Raw genomic sequence first — 12375 nt, forward strand, 5'->3', positions numbered from 1 at the left:
GATGTGGTGTTGCAGTAGTGGGACCATCTAGTGACTTATAAAAATCGGAAACTCAAGGCAACTGAGTCATATTATTCCACCTATGACAAAGAACTTGGACATTGTATATGCCTTAAAGAAGTGGTCATACTATTTTGATTGGGTAGGATTTTCATATCAAGTTTGATTATTAAGGCTTACGCTATCTTCTCATTGTCATAGCAGGATATGACCTCTCAATAACTACATTAGTGGTAGTTCGTGTCTTACTTCGGTTTTGAAATTGTGTGCGTGCCTAGAAAGAAGAATGGAGAAGTGGATGCATTGAGTTAGTGACTATATGTAGTGACAATTGTTACTTGAGTGGAGTCAAATTTCTTCACTCTTGTGAAGGAGCTCTATGAGATTGATCTAAAATTTGGTATAGAGATGTAGAAAAGCAAGCAGGGTCTTTGTTGAAATATGTGCTAAAGAATGGGTGGATGTGTTTTTGTGACAGACTTTGTCTTGTTGTAGGGTATTATAGGGCTATTGTTCTATAGGATCTTTGTCTGGTTGTTGCAACGAGACTTTGTTTTTGTTGGGTTCTATAGGGCTATTGTTCTATAGGAGGTCCATAATGTATCTATTGTGGGGCATTGTGGTGAGGGTCCCATCCTTGAGCATTGTTTGCAACATTACTTTTGGCCACAGATGAAGCAAGATGTTCCTTAATACATGAGGAGATGCTAATCATGCCAAACCTCAAAGCTAGACAATTGCAAGGTGGTGGGGAAGCTACAACCATTACCTATTCTAGATTTGCATTGGGAGGTGATTATGATGGATTTCATTATGTGCTTTAGAAGAGTAGGCGGGTCTAAAATGATGTCATCTTTACAGTAGTAGACAAGTTCAATAAGCAAGTGAGATTGATTCCATGCAAATTCGATGTGGATGTAATGGAGGTTGCATGCCTGTTATCAAGTAGATCTTCCAAGAGCATGGTTTGCTGAAGAGGATTAGGTTTATTTGCAAGTTTGATTTCACTACTAGGTTTGACCTTAGTACAAAGTTTCACTAACAAACTAATGAGCGTACAAAGGATTCCAATCATACCATGATTATTGTGTTTTGTTGCTATTGTTGGGATCATTAGGTTGCATGGGAGGAGTATCTACCATTGGTTGAGTATGCATACCAAGTGGATTTCATTTGAAATAGTTTATGGGTGGTGGGCTAGTAATACCGTCAATTGGGTTTTGGAGACATGTTCTAGAAACTATGTGATAGATTAGTTGATTGTGTATATGCATTAGTTGTTGAAGCAGGTTTTGGGAGAATATCTAGTTAGTGAGCACAACAATAAAAGAAGGCTAACAAACATTTGCATGAATTGATCTTTTGGGAGAATCAATGGTGCTATCTCAAGATCTAAAAACAATGTTTGAAGTAATTTGGGGCGTTTTCACCTAAGCTAGCATATTGGAAAAGGGGCCTTTCCACATTTGCATTATGTACCATCCTTCTAAATTGGTCAAATATTCTCTATCTTTTGAGTTGCATTTGAATTAGAGGTTTGGCCTCTACATGTCATTGCTCTTGAGTCTGTGAAGTTTGATCAATGTGCTAAACAAGGCTTCGTTCACTTATTCCCAACATAACACAATCAAAAGTCAAGTGCAACTAGTGCGTAGTGCTCAATCAAGTCTTTTTTCTTTCCAACTAACATGGGAGTGGTAAAAGAGAATTGATTTACAACCTTAAGTACATTAAATTTTGATTTAATTTGCTTCTTCTCAAGTGTTTAAAGGCTTTTGTCTCATGTGCTCAAAGGTAGACAAAGATGAGTGTAAATTGGTAGCTCGGATTGGTGTTTTATGTGTGTGTTAGCATGTGTAAAACAACCTATCGGTGCACTATTATGCAAGGATAAGGTGTCTAGTTGGAATGTAGGCTAGTGATCATAAGTGCATAAGTGCACTCGATCAATGCATAATGTGCGCGTATTAAACTATGGTGGGCATACAATGTACATATGTACACTAGTTTATATGGCAAGGGTAGAATATAAAGATGGGTGGACTGTATGTAATCTAACACACACGAATGCACAAGTGCACAAGTTACTGCACAGTGTGTAGTGCTCAATGCACTAGGCTATGTGTACTAATGTGCACTAGGGTAGATTTGTGTGATTTGGAATGGTAGGTGCACTATGGTATGTAGGAGGGTGAGGGTTGGTGCAATAGATTAGTCCACAATGCACAATGCATATCACTAGGCTATGTGTACTAATGTGCACTAGGGTAGATTTGTGTGATTTGGAATGGTAGGTGCACTATGGTATGTAGGAGGGTGAGGGTTGGTGCAATAGATTAGTCCACAATGCACAATGCATATTTGCAGGGTTAGTGCACTAGTGCTCAATGCACTAGGCTATGTATACTAATGTGCACTAAAGTGGATGCTCGTTAATGTGCACTAGAGTAGATTTGTGTGATTTGGAATGGTAGGTGCACTGTGGTATGTAGGATGGTGAGGGTTGGTGCAATAGATTAGTCCAAGGTGTGCAATGCATGTCTGCAGTGTTAGAGTACTAGTGCATGTATGTGTACTAGAGTGTGCGTGTGCACTAAAATGAGGTATAAGTGTAGGGGTTTGTGCTAGAATGTGTAGTGTGGTTATAAGAGTTGGGGTATGCAAGGGTTAGTGTATATGGTTGTGCCTAAAATAAATACCCTAGGATCAAGATGTTGGCCAAGTGTTAGTACACAAGTATATGAGCTAGCTTATGTGCAATGATTATGATAATGTACACAAAGGGTGTACAATGGGGTCGGTGTTGCATGAGGATTGTCATGCATGAGTGTGTATGTGCAAGAATAGTGCACTATTGGTCATGTAGTGCACTGGTGCACTAGTGTAGTGCACATGCACTAAGGTGTGTTAATGTGAATGAGATGTGATGGAGGCGTGTATTGCGCATGCACTAAGGTGTGTTAATGTGAATGAGATGTGATGGTTAGGTGCGTAGGTGCACATCAAGTGTGCGCTCGGTAATGTATGCAAGAGGGGTACAAAATGAGGGTTATATATGCTTATGCAAGGGACTAGTCTACATTGTGTATGTGCATTGTGGATGTGTAACATGCATGTGTAATGTGCTCGTGCACTAATGTGTATTAGCATAAAGTGAAGTGAGTGTTGTGGAGTGCTCAAGTGTTCGAGTATATTATGTGTAGGGGATATGGTAGGTGCACTAGTATACATGTGCATAATGCATGATGGTGTAGGTATGCTAGTGTACCTTTGTACTAGGACATGTATGCTAGGATGGTGTGGGGTGAATGCGCAAGTGCACGTGCACTAGGGGTGGATAATGTGCACTTCGGCAAACATATATGCCCTATGAGCAGTGATGTATGTTGGTGGGATATGCAAGGTTAGGTGCATTAAGAGGTGGAGAATATAGGGTACATTGATGCACATTTGCACTAGGGTGTAGTGCATTGATGTAGTGCAATGTGCAAGTGCATGTGTACCAATGTAGTGCACTATGGATCTACAATGTCTACTTGAAGATGCAAGGTGGGTACGCTAGTGGGATTGATGCAAGGATTGGTTCTACTATGCAATGTAGTGTGCTAGTGCACTAGGTGTGTGCATGTGCATGAGGCTAGTACATTGTATGTATGCACTAAGGTGAATTGTAGGATGTGGAGTGCATAATGCATTGAGGTGTAGTACACTATAGTTAGTGTACAAGGGCAAGACTAGTGTATAGTATATGTGCACTAGGGTTATGCAATGCAAGTGCAACACTACATACATGTGCACCAGAGAAAACAAGGTGCACTTGTGTGCACAATGGATAAGCTATTGTGATTGGTGTGCAAGGGGTACATGTAGTGAGCCTAGAATGGATCAAGGGGTGGTGCATTAGTGCATTGTGAAGTGCCACACCTTTCTCTCCTACTTCCCTTTTTGAACCTCCCTTGTAAACAAGGGAGATGTGTGTGAGAGAGAGAGAGAGAGAGAGAGAGAGAGAGAGAGAGAGAGAGAGAGAGAGAGAGAGAGAGAGAGAGAGAGAGAGAGAGAGAGAGAGAGAGAGAAATACTAGTTGGTGCATGACTATGTTGGGCTAGATGCAAGAATGATGTGCACGTGTGTATGTATTAGGATATGCTAGTATACTATGAGTACACAATGCACATGTAGTAGTGCATAGTGCACTATAGTGAATGCAAGGTGTGAATTTAATGAACAAGGTGGGTGCCAAGGATGAGAGAGGAAAAGAGGGACAGTAGTGGGTGCATGATTGTGTTAGGCTAGATGTAAGGATGATATGCACATGTGTGTGTACTAGGATATGCTAGTACATTATGAGCACACAATGCATGTATACTTGTGTATAATATACTATGGTGAATGCAAGGGATATGTGGGTGTATATGCTCTAAGGGCAAGAATATGTGTTCATGGATATAATACACTAGGATGTACTAATGTATTGTACATGTGTACTAGGATGGGGCAATTGGAGGGCATAGGTTGCAGTGTACAAGAATAGTGTACTAGGATGAATGTATAAAAATGAGAGTAGTGTATAGTGTGTATGTACTAGAGTAGTGCATTGTACACATGGATGTATTTTGAGCTTACTAGCATAACACATATAGATTTTAATAATAGGCTTTCTAGTTTGATGGGTCTGTATATCTACACTTAGGACGTTGGTGGTCATTATGATTTCACATGGTCAATGACTTATCACTTATTATATTTGATTACTTACATCTACCTATAATAAATGTCATACCCATAGTGTCAATTGATTCTTATAGCTAATCATGTACTGTTTGACTTAGTTATTTTCACTTTGCTTTATATTGTATGTTATCTATAATTTTTGTACATTGTATATTGTGAGAGAAGAAAGAAAAACTAGCAAGAAAATGTTTTGGTCTCCATATCTCTTTTTATGTTCTTGAGTAAGCATCTCCTTACATGTATTATATATGTTTGTTGTAGTAGCTCGACCAAGTCTCCCCGCCATATAATTCATGACATGGTATTAGAGTTGCACTATGAAGAGAGGTTCGTTCTAGATACTAAAGTGAAGGAGTAAGAATTAAAGTAAGGGGTAAGAAGCTTCCCCATTCTCTCATTCTTTCTTGAATAGTGCTTGTAGAGGTATTGGAGGCATGGCAAATTAAACATATAAAATTATTGTGATTTTCTATTATTTAGCTCCATAAGGTTACGTGTAGCAGTTTTAGGACATATTGTAATTTTGGTTATGTAGGCTATTGTTATGTACACATGTTACAAGGTTATATTTATAAGACTTAAGATATTTTTTAGGAAGCAAATACAAGTTTATTTAAAATAATTTATAGATTGTATGCAGTATTGAGTAGTCAATGAAAAAGACTACCTAGTTGATAGCTAGCTTTTTGTGAAAGATTATAAAAAACTTGTTGTTTATAGTATTCAGCTTTGTTATAATGGTTGAGAATAGTAGAAATCTTATTATTAAGAAGTTAGACAATAACACTTACCAATCATGGAATTTTTGTGTGATGAACTTTCTTATTGGAAAAGGTCTCTATGAGTTTCTCTCATTATTACTGAAGAGATTAACATGCGAGTTGAATCATCTAAAAGAAGAGGTTAATAGGATCAATCATTGCACTCAAGTTTAGGAAGTTTTCTTTAAGAGGTGGTAGTATGTGATGCATTAGCAATAATTAGTAAAACATGTTAAATCAAGCGTTTAGTAACATGTAAATTTTGAGAGGCCATGGTAATGCTAGAGATGGGGGAAGCTCAAGTGAAAGAGGTGGATGTAGAATAGAGGTTCTAGTAATTTTGTATTATCTTTCATTATTATGGAAGAACATGTCATATTGCAGTCCACTATTATGATAAGAAGGATGTATCATCCTCAAGATAAAATCATGATAAAGACGAGTATATATTTATTATGCAATATATAATGAATGCTATTATAAGAAAGGAGGCAATTGATGATGTGTGATATGTGGTAATGCTAGAGATGGTTGAAGCTCAAGTGAAAGAGGTGGATGTAGAATAGAGGTTCTAGTAAATTTGTATTATTTTTCATTATTATGGAAGAATATATCATATTGCAATCCACTATTATGATAAGAAGGATGCATCATCCTCAAGATAAAATGATGATAAAGATGAGTATATATTTATCATGCAACATATAATGAATGCTATTATAAGAAAGGAGGCAATTGATGATGTGTGATATGATGATTTAGGTGTATTTAATCATATGGCTAACCATGCTATGAATGATTTGAAGAGAGGCATGATTTATATAGTTTAGGGTATGTAAAGATAGCTAATAATTCATACCACTTGATATCATATATTAGAAAAGTTTCTTTTTCCTTGGATGATGGTTAGACAAAGTGCTTATTAGATGTATTACATGTGTCTTCCATCACAAAGAATTTTATATCTATTGGTAAAATGATAGAGTAACATATGCAAGTTAGATTTAATGTAAAGGATTATTTTGTGAAATATTTTACTTAAAAGTATTGATTAGTTGCAAAAGAAAGTAGATTGATTGCATATTCATATTGGATACCAAAATTTCTACTGTCAATGATGCTATGTATGCCAATGGCAAATATATGGTTAAAGACATTGAAATATGGCACAAAGCATTGCACATGCAAATATGTAAAGATCAAAATCGATACAATCCAAAGGGTTGATTAATTTGTTTACATTTAGAGATGTAGAATTACACAAGGTTTGTGAAGGATATCAGTTTGGAGAGTAGGCAAGGCAATCCTTTTCATATGACAAAGTTGTAAGTAGCAAACTTACAAGCAAGAAGCTTAATAACTCACACTTAAAATTCTTTGGTTATACTACATATGTTCATGTGCTTGATGAGCTGAGAAAGAAATTGGATCTTAAGGCTTAAAGAATGTATCTTCATTGGCTACTCTCTCTTGAGTAAAATATTTATCCTTGTTTTGACCCTTTTACTTGTGGACTAGAGTGAGTAGAGTTGGTTTTTATGAGATGAGAAGTTTCTATGCATTTAGTGGAGATGCATTAGATGATGTTGATGATCATGGTATATGAAATAGGTGACAAATGAAAACCATGATCCATTTTGAGAATGATAGACACTTTGATCAAATAAAGAATACCTTAGATTTGGATTTTGGTTCTAAAATGAATCTATCACATTTAACAAAAAGGCATAGGTTATAGTATTAGTATTGGTTTAGCAATTTTACTACACATGTTAGATTTGTATCCATATATACATGCAAGTGATATACTTATGTTTTATTTGTAAGCATTGATAGAGATACCAGCTATTCTTCACATGTACATGCACAAGTGTAGGTGCATGCATATAGGTAAGTTTTACTCTAATCTTTCTAGATCTTTAAGGCATTAATAAGATAATTCTACATATAGTTATTTCCTTTTCTCTTATCACATAATTCTGTCACCTTCATGACACCTTTACATTATAGTGTTTAGACTTAACTTGGAGTACCCTTGGGATTATATCAACTTATTTACATACATAGTTTTGGATAACATTGCATATTGGTTTCTTTCTTTCTTTGTCAAACTTCTTAGTCATGTTTCAATGCTCTCTCTCTCTCTCTCTCTCTCTCTCTCTCTCTCTCTCTCATTAACTCAATGTTGGATTACTTTCATCCAATATTTTTGTATCCGTTTTAGATATGTGATGCTTGCAAAAATGACTTCTTCCAAAGTTTTTTGAACAAATGTGAAGGATATATATTAATAGGAAAAAAATATATAACTACAAAAATGGATAACTTGGTTATGCCAAAACCCTTCTCCCCTTAGAAAGGAGTTTGTATAGGCAACCTTGAAGATTTGTTCTTTTTTCCTAAGAGCCTTAAACATTGCCATTGAAAGACCCTATTCTTATCGGACCAAACATTATTTTAAGGACAATGGCTCTTAACACATTCCAAAACTTTAGGGACACCTTGTTTAGAGTTTGTCTATCCCTAGAACACGTGGTTCACATTTTGGTGGTCATATTCAATCTAGTATGCTTTAGCTACTTTCTCACTTTTGCCGTAATCTCCTCATCTCTCCACAATGTTGTGAAAGAGGGTCGCCATTTCATCATGTATCATACACAAGGGGCATCAATCATTAATTCATTTGAACTTGGAAATTTACACTTTAGTAAATATTTTATTAGCTCCTACTACTCTCGAAATAATCATGTCAAGTACTTGACTAGGCATCACCTTTCAAGCCGTCACCAACCTTCTTCTTTGCATACATATACTCTTGTGGGGATAGGAGGCCTTCCATGCATCTTTGATGTGGGTAGTAGCCACATGTCCCTCTTCCTCATGAAAGTTGCTTTTCTTTTTCATTTTGCATGTAGGTCTACCCCTAGAGTTGATTAGATAGTATTATGTGTCTTTTAGTCCAATCTTCGTTTTGGGTAGCCACACCTCCTTGTTTTGGAGGGTTGGAATCAACCACTCCCTCTCTTTTTGGTCCAACTAGAACTCGTTTGTTCCTCTAGATCGAGTATTTAATGCATATTAGCCTTTCAAATGTTCATATGTTTGACTAGTCCTTTTTAGGAAATCCTTCTTTCTTGCCATTTTGTAGTCCAATCTAATACATCAAAATGCGTCTCATTAGGACCGATGAGTAGCATGTCACCAATGTAAAGCCATAATGCTAACAGAGGCACATTACTCTCATGTCTAAAATATCAGGTGCTCTCAATTGGGCAATTCTTAAAACCACATGGAGTCAAGGATATTGAATAGGAAAGGAGATATTTTTAATGTTAAAGAAGCTTTCTTCTAATCTTCAAAAACCACCCACTAAACATTAACTAATGCATTTGTGCATTTTCAAATGTACATATATAACATATACTTAGTTTTAAAAATACATTTAAAAATGTGACCCTTTGATTTGAAAGTCTTCTATGGTGGGGGACCCCTCAAGCAAAGAAGGGGGAAATTCCACATCTTTTATTGATTGATTGATTTATTTTTTGGAGCTTTCAAAAAAATCATCACCCTTCCCACAAAGGGCAGAAGGAAAGCCGATAGAAGGGCGGGCACGTAGGTCTTAGTCATTTGGCAAAGTCCGATAGACATGGTTATTTTGAGCGATGGAAGGAAAGCTAGTCTCAGCCCCCGGCCGCCTCTTGCAAGTCCACCCAGCCAGCGTTACGAAACACCGGCAACCTGTGGCGTGGGCACATTATAACCGGCTGCAGACCAGCCAGCCCCTCAGCTACAAACGCGTTGCAGCCGCGACAGCAACCGTTTCTGGCTCTTCCGCGAGGTATTTCAGTGTCGAGAAGAGTACGATGTCGCAACAAAATTGTCCTTTGTTATTCCTTCTTGGAATGTGTTTCTTCATGCAGCACAAGCCAGCAAGGACATTAAGTACATCGAAAACTCAGATCCATTACCTCACACATCTCACCTTGATCTTCCTTCAACATTGGAGAGCAGTGTGGAGTTAAGCTGGGCTTGATCAGCACCTTTTCTAACATTTCATTAACTTGGCTCATAATCTTCCCTTGTTGGGTTGCGCTTACCTTATAAGGTGGCTTATTTTGAGGGTACTGGCTCGAATCAAGTCTATGGCATGATCCTTGGGTCTTTCAGGCGATAATTGTCCCCGTAATGAAAGTGAAGGGAATCCAGTCTATGGCATGATCCTTGGGCCTTTCGGGCGATAATTGTTCTGAAATGACAGCGAGAAGCAATTAGCTTACCCTACTATCTTTCTCTAACTTACCAACATTTCATTGTCATCTTTATCTTTTGCAAACGCTAAAAGTAAGCTGAAAGGTGAATTTTCATTACTTAAATAGTAGAAGGAGATATATCGGAACAACTTCTCCTTTAAGCTTTGCATCCAAAGTATGTACTTTGTCTCTATGCTAGGCAGCAACCTCACCTCTTTGTCATGACTATCCGATGGCACCAAGGCATGCTAAGTAGAACATCACAACCTCTTAGAGGAGCAATGAGAAATTCTTCATTGTCCATGTAACTCTGAATGCGTAATTAAAGCTTTCTAACAATAAGTATGATATGTTATGCATGACACTTATCTTCTATTCTATTCCAATCTCTCCCATAGGTCCCATCTTGTCCTCTTTGATGCCAAGACAAGTAGCCATGTCTATGGAGATAAAGTCAAGCATTTGGATAAAAGAAAATCAATGCATGACGATCTCTCACTTTAGCCCAAGTCCTACATAGCTTAGTTACATCATCATTAGGTTGATCACTAAGTACAACGGGGACCAAACCAGTAGTGGTTTTGGATAGCAACTGGCACCATTGCTTGCCAAACCATTTTGTTATATTGCTCTAAATTCTTACATTGAGAAGCATCGAACTTATGCCATGCGGTCCTTACATCAATTTGAAAGATGCTTTTTAACCATGCAGAAGCAAATACTTTCTTAAATGGTATCCATGTTGATGGTGCTTTACCTTCATTAGGAGTGATGTCTAGCATTGCAATGCATTACCCTTCAAAAATGTGGTTGCGTTGGGCACTTTAGATGACTCAATGAAGCTCCCTCTTGAGTACGCAACATCAAATTGCTGAATAAAGATCAAAGCCTTTAGTTTATGTTGTGCACCCTTGAATATCTCAAACTTCATTGTTTTGCTATGCTTGTCAAATTCTTTTGGCTTTTCCTTTGTTGCCCATTGTCATGAGTGAGTGGTTTCAAAAAGGGTACATTGGCTGCATTTACATCATGACTAGTATTAAATGGAGCATTCATATGACCAATATTCATTCCATGAGTCCCATACACCGGGTTTAGCACATGCAATCCCAAACATACTTGCTTGTGCATTAGGAACCATGCCAATATGACAGCATCATAAATGAATAAAATAATCAGCTCTGACGAGGCTATCTGCCACATCGCCTGCCCGAAGAGGTGCCCATACATTGTGACTACTGGAAACACCTACAAACTGAGAGGAAAAATGCATAATGCCCCCTGAGAGAACCGAGTGCACCAATTGTATCCTCAGAAATGCTAGTCCAGGGGATGACTAATCTCTATTTGTGCATGCATACTCACACATTTTATCGCTATGACCACTCTAGGTTACATGCCTCCTTGAGTTCGCTAGTTGTTCTTGGCCACACCTTGGCTCTGAAAATATACCCTAACATCAATATCATCATTTCTGGCCATGAAAACGAGTCAACAGCATAAACTTGCACCCAAAATCAGAACCATCTGGAAATTCTAGACCTCGCAGTATTCCAGATCATGTCAGGTGATTCCAGCTCATCAGAATGGGATATGTGGCAAAGAGTGCATTTCTGTCTCATTGATTTGCCTGTCTAAGCATCAGAAGGGGATATCTGGGAAAGAGGGCATTTCTGTCTCATTGATTTGCCTATCCAAGCATTTGAGAGTTCTTGTCCTGAGGTGCATGAGGCTTCATTGTTTTTGTACACCAGTAAATGATTTTTATGCCAAATCCAAGATTTTTTTGCTATAAGATCCCAAGGTATTTGATGGAAAGGCCTTTTGATATCCACTGCCATAGAACATGGTGTTATGTATTTGCATATTCTGTAGCCAAAAGCATGTTGGGATTGGCAGTGGTGCTGTGATATGTTTTCTGTCTCTCAACTGTGTGCATGTCAATATCAGATACACCCATTTAAAAAGACAAATGTGTATGCTGTAGATGTGCATGATTGCTCACATATGCAGAAAGTTTCTACAGGAAACACCTTTAATTTCTAACACCTTTTAAACCAGTTTATGATTTGCATATTTTAAATACACTAGATTGAGCAATATTTATCTGGAATGGCTGCAGGTCTGTGTGTGCTTGTGCAAATCCAAACAGGCATAGTTTATTGTCTACAAGGGTACGCTTTTCTTTATTGATAAGAAGTCCTAGTGTATGGGCATTGGTAAATCAACACTCTCCCTCATGGGTTAATTCAGAGGCTTGGTGTATTATCAGTTGTATTAAGGCTTTCTGTAAAGTTTCATCGTTCAATCTGCCAAGTTTCTCAGTAGAAAGCAAACCATTCTAATGTCTCTAGCCAAGATTTGATTCTTGATTCAATTGCCTTGGGTTGCTTGATGTAACTGCTCTTGTTGTTCTCTATATTCCCTTGCTTTAAATGGTTTGAGTAGCATTATGTGCAGCTGTAATGTGTTTTAAATTTCATGGAGTAAGATAGTTGTGAGCATCTAGAGAATTATTGTAGCTGACTTGAAGCTTATTGCCATAAACTGAGCTTTCTGGGAGGGGGTTGGGCGGGCGGGGGGGGGCAGACTTAGCTGATGTGTTTGTGTGGGCATGTGCACGTGTGTGT

At 37.7% G+C, this 12375-nt stretch overlaps 1 protein-coding gene across 1 annotated transcript in view; it reads left to right on the forward strand.

Annotated features, from left to right (window-relative positions):
* The first annotated feature begins 8589 nt into the window (after positions 1 to 8589).
* TRANS11 (translocase 11) overlaps positions 8590 to 12375 on the forward strand; it is a 33905-nt gene continuing 30119 nt past the window's right edge. Inside the window, exons 1-2 of the mRNA XM_087675110.1 lie at positions 8590 to 9333; positions 11868 to 11919. Coding sequence (XP_087531236.1) covers positions 9158 to 9333; positions 11868 to 11919 — 228 coding nt within the window. The 5' untranslated portion in view covers positions 8590 to 9157. The remainder of the gene's footprint in view (positions 9334 to 11867; positions 11920 to 12375) is intronic.

The sequence above is a fragment of the Lygodium microphyllum genome, chromosome 3 (assembly GCF_053477565.2).
Source record: "Lygodium microphyllum isolate KBCC chromosome 3, Lygodium_microphyllum_v1.1.10, whole genome shotgun sequence".
Taxonomy (NCBI): Eukaryota; Viridiplantae; Streptophyta; class Polypodiopsida; order Schizaeales; family Lygodiaceae; genus Lygodium; species Lygodium microphyllum.